Source organism: Hemiscyllium ocellatum, chromosome 31 (assembly GCF_020745735.1).
Source record: "Hemiscyllium ocellatum isolate sHemOce1 chromosome 31, sHemOce1.pat.X.cur, whole genome shotgun sequence".
Classification (NCBI taxonomy): Eukaryota; Metazoa; Chordata; class Chondrichthyes; order Orectolobiformes; family Hemiscylliidae; genus Hemiscyllium; species Hemiscyllium ocellatum.
The window spans coordinates 35,405,499-35,424,549 of NC_083431.1; the positions used below are offsets into that span (position 1 = coordinate 35,405,499).

The following is a 19,051-nucleotide window of genomic DNA, read 5'->3' on the forward strand; positions in this document are numbered from 1 at the left end:
GTATAACTCTTCTTTTGTCTCTGTTCCTGTGAAATGCATTCATTGCATTTGGGTCCATGTCTTGTCTATGAGTCCACACTAATTTGCTGAGTATTTGTATGGTGTTTGCATACAATCTTTGTTTTTTCAATATTAGGTTCTTTTATTCTGGGATTTGAGCAATGAAATTAACAGACTGGACATCTGATCAAATTATGGGTTTATGAGCACTGGCTTTTGGTGGTGGTCGTTCCGACTTCAAGGGCCATTCTAGAGAACTGGGTAAAAAAAAAAGTAGGCTAACATTCCAGTGCAGCAGCTAGAGTCTGTGCAAAATTGGAGGATGCAGTCTTTGTCATGAAATGTGAAACTGAAGTTCATCTGCTCTCTGTGGAGAATGCAATTAATCACACAGCACTAGTATGCAGGAGAAAGGGAGACTTCTCCTTGAAGTCTGTTTATTCTTCCAAAACCATCACTGTAAAATAGATTAGGTGGTCGTTATCACATACCTGGGTTGGAACCTTGGTATTACCAATTTAGATCTTTTATTTCTTACACTACAACCATGACTGCACTTCAAATCCTCACCGGACCTTCCAGTCACTCACCATTTTAATTCCCCTTCCGACTCCCTTTCCAACATCACCATCCTTAGCCTCCTTCATTGCCACAACGAACCAAGCTGCAAATTGGAGGAAGAACACCTCATCTTCCACCTTGGCAGCCTACAGCCCAGAGGAGTCAACATTGTGTTCTCCAATTTCAAATACCCTCCTTTCCCATCACCCAACACATTCCCAGCTCTTCCCCCACCCTTCCACTCCTCCCTGTCACCCACTGGATTCATACCTCCCATTGACCAATCAGGTCATACCCTCTACCTGGTTTCACCTATCCCCACTTCACCACTCTGCCCCCACCACCCCCTTTATCTGCAGCTCCCCCTAAACCCACCCCCAGTCCTGAAGAAGGGTTACACCTGAAACATTGATTTCTCCATCTCCTGATGCTGCCTTGCTTGCTGTTTTGTTCCAGTCTCCTGCAATGTTGGAATGCAGCACCTGCAATGTTTTTGTCTCTTCAAAAGCATGAATTGCTTTGGAGAATCCTGAAGTGCTAAAAGGTGCAATATTATGCACATGTCTCTGAGTTAAGCTATATTGATATTCACTGTGGGTATGATGTTAGGCACTTTTGAGCCCATCAACTCACAACAAGGAATCACTATCTGGACAAGAACAAATGAAAGGTTCAATCATTGTGGTGTGTTTCATGGAACAGATGTGTTTGTTTTAAGTGTATTCATTTTAATTTTAGGTTGTGTTTCCAAAGGATATAGAACACCGAATATAGATCAGTACAGTGCCGGAACAAGCCCTTTAGATCACCATGTCCCTGCCGACCATGATGCTATTCTAAACTAATCCCATCTGCCTGCAAATGGCCCATATCCTTCTATTCCCTGCCTGCTCATGTGTCTGTCTCAATGCCTTTGAATGTTGCTATTGTATCAGCTTCTACCCCTGCTCCTGGCAGCATGATCCAGACACCTATCACCTGAAATCCCGTCACACAGGCCAGTATCCCATCACCAAGCCATCCTTTGTTTACACATAGAAAGTCCTTGACACTAACCCAGCTTCCGCGGAGTGAGCTGTCAGAGCAAACAGAGCCTCTAACACTCCTGTTTCTTTTTTTTGCTTTTATTTTCAAAATACCTTTTTTTTTTCTTTTTAAAATTTTTTTTATTATCCCCCACACTATCGCCTAACTGCGGTAGAGCTTATTTTTCCCCAGCACCCATGGTGTGTATGTGCAGGTGTGAGACGCAGTAAGAGACACAAAGTGCACAAATCTTTATTTAATTTCCACCATCAGGAAGAAAGGAAACACCCGAGTGGCCTGTGACAAGCAGTACCCTTTACATCAAAGGGGAACTCCTGTTTATTCTATTTTTCCTGGTTATAAATTTTTTTCTTCTTATTTGTTCTTTTTTTCTTTTTTATTCTTTACCTCCCACACTACCGCCTAACTGTGGTAGTGCTTATTTTTTCCCCAGCACCCATGGTGTGTGTGTGTGTAGGTGTGAGACACCGTGAAAGACACAAAGTGTACAAATCTTTATTCAATTTCCACCACCAGGAAAATAGGAAAACACCCAAGTGACCTGTGACAAGCAGAGCCCTTCACTTCAAAGGGCAATGCTGTGTGAACACTCCTGTTTATTTATTTTTATTTTTTCTTTTTTTTTAACAAGCAGTGCCCTTCACATCAGAGGACAATGCTACATTCCTGTTCTATTTTTTCTTCTTTTTTTTTCTTTTTTTCTTTTTTTTTCTTTAACCCCCCACACTACCGCCTAACTGCGGTAGTGCTTATTATTTTTATCCCTAGCACCCATGGTGTGTGTGTGCAGGTATGAGACACAGTGAGAGACAAGGTGTACAAATCTTTATTCAATTTCCACCACCAGGAAAATAGGAAAAACACCCGAGTGGGCAGTGACAAGCAGAGCCCTTCACATCAAAGGGCAATGCTGTGTGAACACTCCTGTTTTTTTTTCAGAGAGGCTGTATACCACCACCAAGGCATCTTTTATTTACACACAGAGAATCCTTGACACTGATCAAGTTCCCTTAGGGTTAGCTCTCAGAATAAACAGGGTGTCTGACATTCCTGTTCTTTTTTTACCTTTTTTTTCTTTTTTTTTGTGCAGGTGTGAGACACAGTGAAAGCCACAAGGTTTACAAATCTTTACTCAATTTCCACCACCAGGAAGAAAGGAAACACCAAAGTGGCCAGTGACAAGCAGTGCCCTTCACATCAATGCTGCGTGATCACCCTCCTGTTCTTTTTTTACTTTTTTTTCTTTTTTCGTTTTTTTATTAACCCCCACACTAATGCCTAACTGTGGTAGTGCTTATTATTTTTATCCCCAGCACCCATGGTGTGTGTGTGCAGCTGTGAGACACAGTGAGAGACAAGGTGTACAAATCTTTATTCAATTTCCACCACGAGGAAAAGTAGGAAAACACCCGAGTGGCCTGTGACAAGCAGTGTCCTTCACATCAAAGGGCAATACTGTGTGAACAAACAGTGAAGGGGAGGGCAGGGACTAAATCAAAATAGAGTTGGAGGGGGAAATGATGCACTCCACTCCATGCGGCGCCCACCTCTCCCTGAACAACTCCAGGGTGTTGGTGGACACCACGTGCTCCTTCTCCAAGGACACCCGGGCCCTAACGTAACCGCAGAAGAGGGGCAGGCAGTCGGCCCTAACGACCCCCTCCACGGCCCGCTGCCTGGACCTGTTTATGGCCAGTTTGGCCAGGCCCAGGAGTAGACCCACGAGGAGGTCTTCAGACCTGCCCTCCCTCCTCCGCACCGGGTGCCCGAAGATCAGGAGCGTGGGACTGAAGTGCAACCAAAAACAGAGGAGGAGGTTTTTAAGAAAATCAAAAAGGGAACACTCCTGTTTATATTGGTCAGCCAGGCTCTCTGATTGGACCAGATTAACAGTCCACTTTAGGAACTCATATACAGAGGTCCACCGGACTGACCTCATTACATTCACTACATCCCTCCCTCTCTGGGTCTGAGGACACAGGCCAGTCCTTTTCTTTGTAGCTCTACCTGGGGCTGAATCAGGTTTCTCCAACTTTGCCTCTGCTACAGGCTGTGTGGAATGCACAGTAGCTCACCAATTGTGCCTGGAGCAAGTTGAAAGAAACTCATTCTCCTCTTCAGGCAACAAAGGCATTGAGGTGGTGACATCTGCTGTACCCATCTTAGATTCTGACATTTCTCCAATGCTTGATGGAGAGGGCAAACCCATGGTTCTGGAACAGTCAAAAACATTTGAAGACTCAGGCAAGTTTTGTACCATTTGTGAGTTTGCAGATTTCATATGATCCATGTGCTTATTTGGGACCATCGCACCTACCTGTGCTTTATACCTAATTGGACCTGATCCCACATTGACCATACCTCTTACCCATAAAGGACTATTTCCGTGGTTTTCTAGACCAAACTTCGGCCCCTAAAGTAAATTGTCTCTTTCACTTAGCAGGGTCTTGTGTCTGGAATTGACAGTGTTCCAATTTATAATGATGCAAACTTAATATTAGAGCCCACTGCTGAATTCAGCCTGAAGCTATCAGCAGCACTGCCTTGTCTTCTTTAAATAGATTTAGCAGGGGTTTGTGGTCTGTTATTATTACACATTGTAAACATCCTGACTTAGTGGAACTTCCTAACTCCAAATATGGCTGCCAAATCTTCCTTTTCTCTCTAGGCAGATTTACGCCCTGCATTAGCAAAAGTTTTAGATGCATATACTATTGGGCGTTCCTCTCCATTATGTCCTCAAATGCTAAAACTACCCTGATGCTGTACGGGGAGGCATTGCATGTCTCCCCAGTACCAGACCTCGCTTGGGATCATAGTGTGCCAACTGCAAATGAAGCTGTTTCTTCACTTCTCTGGAATCTATTACTTGGCTATGTGATTATTTCCAAGGCTGACCCTTTTTTTATTGAGTTGCAAAGGTGCCAGGATGGAGGCCAGGTTACATATGAACTTTCTGTAATAGTTCATCAGACCAAGGGAAGACCCAAACTTCAGGACAGATGTGGGAGCTGGGGCACCTTTGATCACCCTCACTCTATCTTCCAATGGGTGTAACTCAGTCTTGTTGATTCTGTAGCCCATACACGTCACTTGGGATGTCTGGGACACACATTTTCCACTTCTTAGGCATACACCTGCCTGGGAGAAATATTTGAGGACCACGTCCAAACACTCTGAGTGCTCCATATTGGTCTTCCCTGTTACTAGCTCATCAACAAAATAGCGACCTAGGGTAGACCTTGTAAAATATTTTCCATCATCAGCTGAACAATTGCATAGGCTGATGGTACCACAATTGGCAGTCTTGTATATTGGTACAAATCCTGATGGGTACTAATTGTTGTATTACTCTGTAAATCCTCATCTAAACACAATTGCAAATACACATGACTCATGTCCAGCTTTGTGAAGGACAGCCCTCCCTACCAGCTTTTCATATGTATCCTCCATTTGAGATTGAGTATTTATCCACCCGCAAAAAACATTTTACTATTTGTTTGAAGCCCCCACAAAGACAAATCGACCAGTCAGGCCTATTCTGCCAATTGGAGTGGTTTGATGATTCCTTCACTTTCAAGCCTTCTGATTTCTGGTTCAATCTTTGCCCAGAAGGCAATGGGGGGCTTTGCCGAAACAACTGATTGCTTCCTGGTCAACATGCAAGTGGCGTTGGAACCTTTGATAGTCCCTAGAACACTCTGAAACACTTCTGGGTATTTAATTAGGACTTCATTCAGGCTACTATTTTCTAATTAAAAAATGTTGAGCCAATCTCAGTGATTTTTTTCTCAACCAATTTTACCTTATCAAGGTTGGGCCCCAGCCTTTTAATACAATCAGTAGTCACTGAACCCGCTGACCCTCTTAAGACACCAGAACCGAAGTTGTACCCTTAATCGGTAAAGGTTCCCTGGTATAGGTTCTTAATCTAATTGAGGTCTTGTGCAAACTTGAGGGTTAGAATCCAGAACGAATGTTGTTAAAATCTGGTTCTCTGACGACCGAAACAGCTGCACCGGAATCAACCTCCATCAGAAGTGTTCACCATATAACCATATTTTGATTGGTTCTGATTTGGATGTTGCTGAGCAATTTGACTGTTCCTTACCAGATGTAGGTGGACTTTCCAAGATATGCACTGTCCTCGGTGAGATCTCTTACTCAATTTATGTCTAGTGGAACTCTTTTGCTGTCTTGAGTCCCAGCAGCAATTTCAATGGCTTTCTGGCCTGGATCCTGAAAACAATTTTAACTGCTTGGCTGAGGCTTGGCTCTGTTTTGAGGTTTTTGTTGTGGGTTAACCTTGTGTTTCTCTGTTCGGGATATGTTCTGACTGTAGCTAAGCAATTGCCTTCACTCATGTGGTGTTCCCCAAGTTCAGTTGGACTGGCAAGAGTGTCCACCTCTATAAGAATACCCTGTAACTCAAATGCTGTACTTGCTGCATTTTCCATTGATAAAGCCAGTTGTAGTCCCTGTGTTGAGGTCCTGTTGGGCTTCAGCATGCAAGCACTTTTATATAGTTACATCATTATTCCCACATGCTAAATGCTCTATCAACATCTCATTAAGGGTTAAACCAATACCACGTGCTTCTACCAGTCGTCTTTTTTGAATAAATATTTATATTGAAAAAAATGATATTTTTGGATATTGAAACAAATACAAAACAGCACAAAGAAACCCACTAATTACATAAATAAATAAATAATAGCCAACATCTAACTAATAAATCATGACATTTGTCTCAGCGAAGGAGAGTAATAGCCCTTGACTGTTGAGATTATAAATTTGCACATATTCATATTTTTTTTAGATTAGATTACTTACAGTGTGGAAACAGGCCCTTCAGCCCAACAAGTCCACACCGACCCGCCGAAGCGCAATCCACCCATACCCCTCCATTTACCCCTTACCTAACACTATGGGCAATTTAGCATGGCCAATTCACCTGACCCACACATCTTTGGACTGTGGGAGGAAACCGGAGCACCCGGAGGAAACCCACGCAGACATGGGGAGAACGTGCAAACTCCACACAGTCAATCGCCTGAGGTGGGAATTGAACCCGGGTCTCTGACACTGTGAGGCAGCAGTGCTAACCACTGTGCCACCGTGCCGCCCACTAAGATAACGCGTAAGGTGGCAAAGGCCACGGACCATGTTTGTAATTCTTCCTCTCTGGATATCTAATTCATGGAACAGCATTGTCATGGTGATATAAAGGCACTTATTGGTGTGGCAGACTGATCTGTACCCAAGTAGTCCAAAAGGGGCCACCACGTCTTAAAAAAATTCTCAGTTTTATGCTGTATCATACTTGTAAGAAAGTCCAAAGGGATGTATTCCATAACTAGCTTACACCAGCCCAACAATCCCGCGGATTTTCAGACACTGACTCTGACAGGGTGTGCTTTCTTGCACAAAAAGCGAGGATGCTGAAAAGCCTTTTTTGTGTGTGTCTAATGGAAGTGGATTAATTAGGCCAAGAAAAAGAGATACCGAGTCCATCCCCATCTCTGTCCCCAAGACCCTCTATTTCTCCCACCACAGCGCTCCAGTATGCCCATCGCCTGTGGCAGGACCAAAGGCAATGAGTGAGCATACACATATTCATTTTACATTTGGAGATACTTCCGCTTTAAATTTTGAGAGGCATCTGGAGCCAAGTGGACTTTGTGGAGAATCTTCAGTTGCAAGGCATGGGTCCTGTTGCAAATCGAGATCCTCTATGCATTTTCCCAGATATCCTCCCACATTTCAGAGGAGATCTCAATGTCCAGTTCTCTCTCCCAACCTTACAGAGCCGTTTGGACTCGTCCGAGGAGCCCTCTCCCAACAGGTGATAGAGATTGCTGACAGAAAGTGTGTTCTGAGCATCCTCTTCTCCATGTCAGATCTATAAGAATCAATTGGAAGTGTGGTCTCTTTTTGTACGAAATTTTTGATCTGAAAAAAAAAATAGAAAAGGTACTGACTGGGCAGCTCGTATTTCCAAGCCAACTGGTCAAACAACAGCAATATGTCCCTCTCGAATACATCATCCAGGACAAGACACACCCCTAACTGCCCATAGATTAAATCCCAAGTCCATCATCCCTGGTTGAAAACCCAGCATACAGGTGTCAAAAATGACGTTTTGGAAAAATTGCCTCATTCTGATGCATTGCCCTCCATGCGTTAACAGGATTAATAACTATTGATTATTCCTTAACTATCCTCATTTTGTCCAAGAACAGTAAGCTAGTAAGGGGGCATCTTGTCTGAGATGCCTCTATGTCTAACCATAGTGATAGAGGAACCCCCGGGCCTAGTCATTCACCTAAGACAGCAAAAGCTTATTGATCATTTTTAATATCTGGGAGGTCCACTCCTTCCAGTCTGTGGGGTGGCTGTATTTTAGTGAATTTAATAAAGGGTCGTCTGCAACACCAGATGAAAAAACTAAACCAACTGTTCAGTCTCCCGAATGTTTGGTTCGTAAAGATCAAAGGAAACATTTAGTATAAAATACAACAGGTGGGGGAGAATTTTCATTTTAATGAGGACTATCTGACCTAACCAAGAGTTCAGAAGCATCTCCCATCTGCGAAAGTCTTGCTTGTTTCTATCGAATAAATGGGCAATATTGGTTTTAAATAGCTGACCAAAGATGGGAGTAATGAATATACTTAAGTGGAGAAGACCCTCCAGTGACCATTTAAAGGGAAATTGAGATTCGTCCTCAGGACCAGGCATTTTCAGGAGACCACCCATGGGTATGGCCTCTGATTTAGTAAAGTTGATGGAACCCTAAAAGCTGCCAAACGAATTGATGCATTATATCAGTTGAGGTACAGAAACTGTTGGGTTTGATAAAGAGACAAGAACATCATCTGCATACAATGCAATCTTCTGTGACTTTATCCACACTTCTGGAGCAGATATATTGTGATCCCTGCCTATTGCCTCTGCCAATGGTTCAATCACCAATGTGAAAAGCAACAGTGGCAGGGTACAGCCTTGTCAACTGCCCCATTGGTGAGAACTGCGGCAACAGGGTCACTAAAAAGAACCTTTACCCATCTGATAAAGACCTTACCCAAGCCAAACCACTTTTAAAGCATAAAAATGATATGGCCACTCAACCCAGTCAAATGCCTTCTCTGCATCTAGAGAGATCACTAAGCACCGTACTGATCATTGTTGACATATATGGACCATATGAAGTAACTTCCTGACATTATTAGACGATCGGTGAAGTTTTACAAAACCCATCTGATCCTCATGGAAGACAACACAGTTTCTAGTTTTAATGCAAGGGTCTTTGATAGGATTTTGAAGTCGACATTCAGAAGTGAGATGGGCCTATAGGAAGCACAATCCTCCGGGGCATTCCCTTTTTAAAGATAAGAGAGATGTTTGCCTCCTTTAAAGATGACGGGAGGAGGCTACGACTGTGTGAATTGTTAAACATACTGAGCATCGGTCCTGACAGTATGTGTATAAATTCCTTATAAACTCAGTGGGAAGTCCATCAGGACCAGGTGCCTTTCCATTTTGGAGCTGTCCCTCAACCTCCTTCACCCCTTGCACTGAAGTGGGGAATTAAGGAGAGATTCTTGTTTGGGGGTCACACCCGGGAGATCCAAATTCTTGAAAAAAGCTGCATCCTGGCCCGCCCATCCTCACAACTTTCAGATAGGTACAGTTTGGAGTAAAACTTTCAAAATGCCACGTTAATGCTTTTAGAATCACAGGTGAAATTTCCAGTATCTTCCCTGATGGAGGCGCTGGCTTGGGGAGCACTTCTTTTCCTGGCAATATACACTAAGTACATGCTTAGTTTGTCTACATGCTCAAACAACCTTTGTTTTGCAAAATAAGCTCCATCTTAGCTGTCTGTGTGAGCATGGAGTTCAGTGTGGACCAGAGCGCTGTGCTCCTCTGTAATTTAGCCAGCAAGGGATGTCAAAGTATGCCTTGTCGGCTGCATTCAGTCATGTTTCAAGCAAGCGTTGCTGCTCACCCTTCTATCATTTCTTACTGATAGAGTAGGAAATAACTAACCCCCTAGCAAAGGCTTTAGCAGTTTCCAATACAATGGATGGTTTACCAGCCGAGCTGAATTAATGCCTAATTCAGTGGAGAAGTATTCAGTAGATTTGCTGCCTTAAGGATGAAGGGGTCTAGTCACCAGTGCCTCGAATCTACCATAGTGTCCTTACTCTTGACCTTTAGGTACACTGGAGCATGATCAGAAACAATGATATTGCCAATTGTACATGACACCACCAAGCCCAAATGTGCTGTCAAAAAGAGATCAGTCCTGGTATGATATTTATGCGGATTGGAGAAAAACGTAAAATCCATGCTGGTAGAGTGAAAGTGACTCCCAACGTCTACCAGCCCTAGTTCAACATAAAAATCCCTTAATTACTTAGATCATGAAGAAGGTATTGGGTGGCCTTTGGACAATCTGCCTACGGTGGATCCATTTGACAATTAAAATCCCCCCCCATGATAATATGCTGAGATGCAAAACTAACCGATTTAGAAAGTGAGTCTACCAGGAATTTGAGGGGGTGTGTCAGGGGATAATAAACATTTAAGATCCTGTATTCTTCCCCATTTATCATGACTTTAAGGATTATGAATCCCCCTTGCATGTCTTTACACCCTAATAACTTAACCAGAATATTCTTCATAACCAGTATGGCCCACTCCCCTACTCCTAGTATTGAAAGATGAGAAATAAACCCCATCATACCCATTCTGTTGCAGTTTCAAACGTTCTGCATCATCTAGGTGTGTCTCTTACAATCAGGCAACATCCATCCTTTCCCTGGAAAGTATCTTCTTCCTCTTGACCAGGTACACCACTTAAACACATCCCTAGCCATAACATTCTATAGCAACATTTAGACTTTCGAGAGGAAGAATAGAATTATGAATTGCTGCAGTAAAAGAAAATCCACAAAACCTAAATACTACATAGACTAAAACAGCTACAACCAATAAACCAACAAAACTGACAAAAACTATGTCCATCAAAAACGAAAAAGCAAAAGAGCACCAGAGGCACTGATTGGAGGAATTTACACTCCCCCCCCCCCATTTCATGGGGGCACCCACACATCTCAAAACCATACTAGCCATCCCAACCACTCTCTTAACTGCTCCTAGCTAAGGTCGGACCACAAACATGGGCAATGCAGAATAATGTAGCAAACAAAAAGATTAGTAATATACACAAGTAAGTACATCATGCATCCCCTGGTATAACTTAACCTGGAAGTTAAAGGTGAATGTCCTATCCATCCCGAGCACAATGTAACCCAACTTATGACCAACAAAGAAGAAAAAGAAGGGACTCCACCAAGTCCTCTCTAAAGAAAGACAAACCCAAACAACTTTATTATTTGTACCTATTCAATCATCCAGTTTAAGTTAATGTGTCCACAAACTTTCTCGCTTTCTCTGGTGAGCTGAATAAATGTACAGGTCCATTCTGTTAATCAGAAGCACCACTGGATATCTCAGAGAGTATTGGATCCCAAGCTCTCTCAATCTCTTCTTGATGCTGTCGTAGGATTTCCTTTTCCAATCACACACCACCACTAAAAAGTATTGAAAGAACAAAACTCTGAAGGCCTCGCACACCAATGTCCTCGGATCCTTCCCTTGGGCTCTGAAAGCTTCTGTGACTCTCTGCTTGTCTTAATAGGGATGGAACCGTACCAGGACAGGGTGAGGACGTTGGTCCATACCTGGCCTCCATGCCGCGACCCATTGGGCTCTCTCAATCTTTATCCTTCCCTTTTCAGCATTCAAGCTAAGAGATTTTGGTCACCACTTCTGAAAAACTTCCTCTGGCCACTTACTTTCTGTCCTACCGGGCAGGCCAACAACCTGAAGATTCTTCTTTCTGCCCCTGTTCTCAAGATCATCCACCAGATCCATTAAGCCACAGATCTGTATCTCCAGGACTTCAATCTGACTCATGGATGAATCAGCCTCAGCTCCCACCCCTGTGACTTGGCGTTCAAGCTCATCGGTTCTTTTCCCCAGGTCTTCCAGCTGCTCTTCATGCTTTTGCAGCATAGAAGAGATGGGGGCCAGCTTGTCCTTGATTTCGTCTTTGATTTGTTTTCCCAGGACCTCGCGAAATATGGCAGGTCCTCAACCAAGGCCTGGTGAGTAAGCAAGCCCACCGTCCTAGTGGATTGAGCTGTGGCCCCCCTCCTCAGGTGAACTCCCTCCTTTCTTTAGCATTCTCCTGCAGCAAAAACAAAATTAAGTGAAGTCTTTAAGTTCTGTCACTTTTTTAATGTTTTATTTCTCACAATGACTTGACCGGGATGGGCTCCAGCTATGTCCTGCCAATGTTGCAGTGCAGAGCCCAGCAATATGATCTCCTAGATCGCTGCCATCTTGGATCCCCCAGCCAGTCAGCTTAACCTTGTCAAAAATTCCAATATGGATTCCCTCCAGTTCTTGAATTGCAAAGTAAAACCAATAGCATCTCAGAATTAGACAAGGCTTGGGGTGATAATATTCCATAACTAAATCCATCAATTCTTGAAATGTTTAATATCAGTGCCTCAGGAAAAGTTAGCTTCCGAATAACTGAAAACCTGTGGTTCTGCAAGCTATCAGGAGAATTATTCATTGCTTTTCATCTGCCCCAATGTCATTTGCCTAGAAGAATAATGCATTCTGTCCACATACTAGGCCCAGTATTCAATGGCAAGATTGAACAAATCAAACTTCCTGAATACAGCTTGATGCCACAAATGATTGCCCAACTCCAGAACAACTGTCATGAGTGAATTTCTTCAGGAGCATTTTTTCCTCCCATCGCCCCTGAACTAATTCCAAAGGCCGGTATCCTGTTCACCAAGTCACCCTTTATTTTTATGTGGCGAGTCCTTGACACTGATCCAGCTCCCTCGCAGCCAGCTGTGAATGAACAGAACCTGTGATAATTCTATTTATATCTGTCAGAGAGGGTTCCCTGATTGAGCCTGTTAATTTGTTCCAGGAGAAAGTAAGGACTGTAAATGCTGGAGATCAGAGCTGAAAAATGTGTCAGCAGGTCAGGCTGCATCAAAGGAGCAGGAGAATCAACATTTCGGGCATAAGCCCCGAAACGTCGATTCTCCTGCTCCTTGGATGTTAATTTGTTCCAGTCAGGGAACTCATTTTCTATGGGGGCCACCTGGCTGACCTTGTTACAATCACATACCACCTTCTGTATGAAAAGACTTGTTTCACACATAACCTTTACATTTTCCCCCCTCACCTTGAACCAATCCCTTACAGTATTTGACATTTCCACACTAGGAAAAAGACTAACTATCCACCCTATCTATTTTCACCATAATTTGTTAAATACTCCTAATAGGTTGCACTACTCCACCTCTGATGCTCGAGTGAAGCCATTCCAAGTTTGTCCAACCTCTCCTTATAGGTAGTACTCTCCAATCCAGGTAACATCCTGGTAAACCTCTTCTGCATCCATTCCAAAGCATCCATATCCTTCCTATAGTGTGATGCACATAATGCTCCAAATGTCACCTCACTAAAGTTTTATACAACTGCAAAATGACTTTCCAACTATTATATTCAGCGCCACAACTAATAAAGGCAAACATGCTGTATATCTTCTTTACCACCTTGTGTTGCTAGTTCCAGGGAGCGATTTACTTGCACCTCAATATCTCTCTATATATCAATGCTCCTAAGGGTCCTGTCATTATTGCGTATTTTCCTCTTACATTTCACTTCCCAAAATGTATCATTGCACTTATCTGGATTAAACTTCATTTGCCATTTCTCTGCCCAACTCTCTGACTGATCTATATCCTGACGTATCCTTTGATAACTTTCCTTATTAGCTACAACTCTGCCAATTTTCATGTTGGTTGCAATCTTACTGATGTAACCAACTGGATTCATATATTATAAACGACAAGAGTCCCAGCACTGATTCCTACAGATCACATTAGTCACACATCTCCATCTGTAAAACTGATGAAGGAGCAGCATTCTGAAAGCTTGTGATTTCAAATAGACCCATTAGACTATAACCTGGTGTCATGTGACATCATTTTCCAAGTGCAAGTAAGTCCTGTCCCTAAGAATCTTCTCTAATAATTTCTTTGATGTACAGCTCACCAGCCTATAACATCCTGGATTTTCTTAGCAAAGGAATGACATTGGCTATTCTCCAGTCTTCTGGGTCCTCACCTGTGGTTAAAGAGGGAACATAGATGTACTTGAGGAATGTTTCAGAGAACACCTCTGGGACATCCGGACCAACCAACCCAACCACCCCGTGGCTCAACACTTCAACTCCCCCTCTCATTCCACCACAGAGATGCAGGTCCTTGGCCTCCTCCATCGCCAGACCATAGCAACACGACGGCTGGAGGAAGAGCACCTCATCTTCCGCCTAGGAACCCTCCAACCACAAAGGATGAACTCAGATTTCTCCAGTTTCCTCATTTCCCCTCACCCCACCTTGTCTCAGTCAAATCCCTCAAACTCAGCACCGCCTTCCTAACCTGCAATCTTCTTCCTGACCTCTCCGCCCCCACCCCCACTCTGGCCTATCACCCTCACCTTAACCTCCTTCCACCTATCGCATTTCCAACACCCCTCACCCAAGTCCCTCCTCCCTACCTTTTATCTTAGCCTGTTGGACACACTTTCCTCATTCCTGAAGAAGGGCTCATGCCCAAAACGTCGATTCTCCTGCACCTTGGATGCTGCCTGACCTGCTGCGCTTTTCCAGCAAAACATTTTCAACATAGATGTATGTCAAGGCCCCAACAATCTCTTCCATTCCTCTCCTGGTAGCTTGTGATTGATCCCATCAGGCCCTGTTTCTCAAGATACCCAACACCTCTTCTTTAATACCAACGTGTCCTTAAAAATCAACATAGCTCTCTTTAATCTTACCATCACCATGTCCCTCTCGTTGATGAACACCAGTGTGAAATATTCATTAAGGACCTCACTCACTTCCTCTGGCTTCATAAATAAATTACCTCCTGGTTATTTAAGGTAAAAATAAATGCTGACTTGCAGATTATTTGATGTGTTTTGACTGTGGACAGTGTTTTAAATGTGACATGAGCTAATTTCAGTGATAACAGAATACGATAGTTTGAAAGGATATCTGTATAGCCAGATATGGTCATCTCTGTCCTGGACTGATTGAATTTCAGTTTGATGCAGAGGCTGTTAAGTTGGATACTGTCATACACCAGCTCATCGTCTTGGTGCAAAAGCAACAAATTGACACCATCTTTAAGCCTTAACACAATACAGTTGGTCACCAATCATATACTCCAATACTCATCAGCTGCCAGAGGAAGTGATGGAAGCTGGTACAATCACAACATTGAAAAGACAACTGGATGTGCACAGGAGTAGGAAGGGTTTAGAATAATATTGACCAAATGCTGACAAACGTGACTACATTAAGATATCTGGTCAGCATGGATGAGTTGGACCAAAGCGTCTCTTTCTGTATTGCACATCTTGATGAGACTATGACAGCATGAGGATAAGATAATGCAAACAATCAGATCATAGTAGTGGTATGTTTTTATGTTATTAAATTTAAACATTGTAAAGTTGAAACTGGGAAAGATTAATCATCAAGAGGAAAAATTATTTTAGTGGTGGCACAAAATTAGAGAATCAGATTAATAATTTGTTCTAAACAATGCCTGAAATTTAGTTTAACTGTAGTCAACTGTACTATGTGGATCTTCCCTGTATCATAAGCTCAATAGTAGGATGTTCAGAGATGATAATAAAATGTTCAGGTCCATTCACAACTCCTCAGATGCTTAAACAATCCATACTTGCTTACAGCGAGACCTGGCGACATTCAGTCATGTGCTGATACCATTCATTCACACAAATACCAGGCATTGACTATCTGCAGGAAGAGAGAATCTAACCATCTCCTCTTCATGGTAATTGGCGTTGCTGAACTTCCACCACCAAGTCCATGAGTTTACCATTGACCAGAAACTGATCCGACCAGCCACATAAATACTGTGGCTGCATGAGAATGTCAAATGATGGGAATTTTATTGTTAATAACCTACCTCTTGACACCCAAAGCCTGTCAATCATCTATAAGACACATTAGGAATGTGAATGAATATTTTCGATGTGATTTGATGAAGCAGCAACTAAGAGAAAGCAAGAACTGTAGATGCTGGAAAGTCATAGTTGATAAAGCATAGCACTGGAAAAAAGCACAGCAGGCCAGGCAGTGTTCAAGGAGCAAGAGAGGTGACATTTCAGACAGGACCTTTCTTCAGGTCCGGGGAGAAGGGAGCGGGTGCTGAAAGATAAATAGGAGGAGGGGGGTTGGGGCTAGGGGAGAGGAAGGTGAGATGCATACAGGTGGTTAAAGGTAGGAGGTGTGAATATGGAGTGGATAGTTGGGAATGGAGATGACAGGTTAATAAAGTCAAGAGGACAGATTTGAGTCAGAGGGTTGGACCTGGGATTGGGTGGGGGAAGGGGAGATGTGGAAACTGGTGAATTAAATGCTCATGCTGCATAGTTGTAGGCTCCCGAGGCTGAAGATGAGGTGTAGCTCCTCCAGTTTGCAGGTGGCCTTGTGTGGGCAGTGGAGGTGACCCAGAATCCTCAGGGGAGTGAGAGGGGGAGTTGAAATGGATGGCCACAGGAAGGTGGGTTTGGTTGGTGCATACAGACAAGAGATGTTCTCTGAGATGTTCCATGAACCACTCGATCTCTCCAATGTAAAGGAGGCTACATTGAGAGCACCGGATACAATAACTGAGATTGGACGATGTACAAATAAATCTCTACTACATTTGAATGACCCTTTGGGGCCTTGGACTGAGGTGAGGGGATAGGTGTGGACGCAGATTTTGCATCTCTTATGTTGGCAGGGGAAAGTGCAAGGTGTGGAGAGGGGTGGGGGGTGAGCGGACCTAACGAGAGAGTTGCAGAGGGAATGCAGATGGGGTAGGGAGAGAAATATATTTTTGATGGTAGGGTACGACTGTGGGTGGTGAAAGTGATGGACAATGATACACTGGATTTGAAATTTGTGGTGAAGTGTGAGGACGAGGGGAGATTCTATACTTGTTGGAGTTCAAGGCATGGGGTACGAGAGCAGAAGTGCACGAAATGGAAGAGATACAGTTGAGGGCACTGTTGATCACAGGGGAGAGAAAATTCCACACCACCAACCTCCAAATCCTGTGCATCATTGTTTGCTGCTTTTGTCACCTCCAGTCAGAGTGCACCACCAAAATGACATTTCCCTCCCCACCCGTATCTGCATTCCGTAAGGACCATTCACTCTGCTACTCCTTCCTTAGGTCTGGTCTCCCCACCCAACCCCCTCTGCATCTGGCACCTTCCCCTGCCAATGTAAGAGGTGTAAAACCTGCATCTATACCACACTCCTCACCTCAGTCTAATGCCCCAAAGGATCATTTCAAATCTGGCAGAGATTTACTTTCCATCCTCCAATTTTACTTATTGCATCCGTTCATCTCGATGTGGACTCCTCTATGTTGGAAAGACTGAGTTCAAACTCACAGAACAGTTCAGGGAATACCTCTGGTCGGTACGCACCAATTAATCCCACCTTCCAGTGGCCATCTAATTCAACACCCCCTCCCACTCCCCTGAGGCCATATCCATTTTGCGTCTCCTCTAATGTCTACACAAGGTCACTCACAATTTGGAGAAGGAACACTTCATTGGGAGCCTACAACTACATGGCATGAACCCCATGAATTCACCAGTTTCTGCATCTCCCTTTCCCCACTCCATACCACAGATCCACCCTCTTGACCTGATTTACCTGTCCATCATCATTCCCACCTCTCCTTTCCTCATTTCCCCTCGACCTATCACCATCATGTCCTACCTTTGCCACCTGTCACTATCCCACTTACCATTCCTTTCGCCCCACCCCACTTCCCCTATTCATGTCTCAACCCCCACCTCGTCCCCAGTCCTGAACAAGGGTCCTGCCAGAAATGTCGACTGTCTTGCTCCTTGGATGTTGCCTGACTTGCTGTGCTTTATTCAGCATCACACTTTAGCAACCTTGATGAATGCAGCTCCAACAAATGTTGAAGAAGCTCAACAGAACCAGGGCAATGCGAACCTCTTGATCAATAGCCATCACTCAGCATTGAGTCTGCCTCTTCCTTTGATGCATGGAGGGAGCCGTGTGTGCCATTTACAAGATGCATTGCAGTAACTCACAAATGCTCCTTCAACAGCATTTTACATTTCTGTGTCCTCTATCACTTACAGTCAGAATCTTTGAATCCCTACAGTGTGGAAGCAGGCCATTTGACCCATTGAGTCCATGCCACCCCTCTGAAGAGCATTTCAGCGAGACTTGTGTCCTGACCCTTTTTCCTATAAGTTTGTATTACCTACAGGCAATCCACCTAACCTGCACATCTTTGGACTGTGGGGGGAAACCAGAGCACCCAGAGGAAATCCATGCAGACACCGGGAGAATGTGCAAACTCCACACAGACCGTCGCCTGAGGGTGGAATGGAATGCAGGTGCCTGGGCACTGTCAGGTAGCGGTGGTAACGATGGAATGGGAACATCACCACCTGTATATTCCCCTCCAAGACACGCACTGCTGACTTGAAACTGTACTGTTCTTTCATTATTTCTTGGGCATAAACATAGAAATCTTTCCCGACCAACACTGTAGTGGACCAGTCCATCTGGACAGGAGAGGTTCAAAATAGTTGCGTAGCTCCACCTTCTGAAGGGTAATTAGGGGTGAGTAAAAATTTTGATCTTGCTCGTGAATTTCACAGCCTGAAATAATAAAGAATTTGCATTACTAACACTTCTGCTTTTGTATTTTGGATTTACAATATTTCATCCCTTTTCTTTTTGTCTTCAGCTGCTGTAACTGTTCAGAGGCTGTTGTTCAGACCACAGTTACAATAACCAATTTATTTTCAAAAATAACTTGCTTTATTTTTGTGTGGTTTTTTTCTGCTCCATGGCAACGGGGAGTGAGGTATGCTGACATTTCTACCCGGAGTTGTGAACAAGCGCTCATAGCCATGTTTAACACTCAGTGCAGAATAAAAGCGCTCTACTGATTTGACCGACCCCTGCTCAGGCAAGGAGTAAAGCTCCATCCATACTGTCCCATCAAGTTGTGCAAGTCAGATAGAAATAAAATACAATGCAGAAGCAAAATACAATGGATGCTGGAAATTTGAAGTAAAAACATAAAAACATTAGAAATATCCTGCAGGTCTGGCAGACTTGATGACAAGTGGTGTAGAATTAACCTTTTAAGTTAATAACCTTTTAGGAGGACTGCAAATTGGTAAAAACGCAATTGTTTTAAAGCAGGTAAAAGCTGGAATGGAAAGGCAAAAGATATGTGGTAAAGCT

General features: G+C 43.6%; 1 protein-coding gene across 1 annotated transcript in view; it reads right to left on the reverse strand.

The window, feature by feature from the left end:
- The window catches only part of LOC132830252 (eosinophil peroxidase-like), a 94,146-nt gene extending 82,452 nt beyond the window's left edge, over positions 1 to 11,694 (reverse strand). Inside the window, exon 1 of the mRNA XM_060847789.1 lies at positions 11,475 to 11,694. Within this exon, the coding sequence (XP_060703772.1) occupies positions 11,475 to 11,694 (220 nt within the window). The remainder of the gene's footprint in view (positions 1 to 11,474) is intronic.
- Positions 11,695 to 19,051: the final 7,357 nt, after the last annotated feature.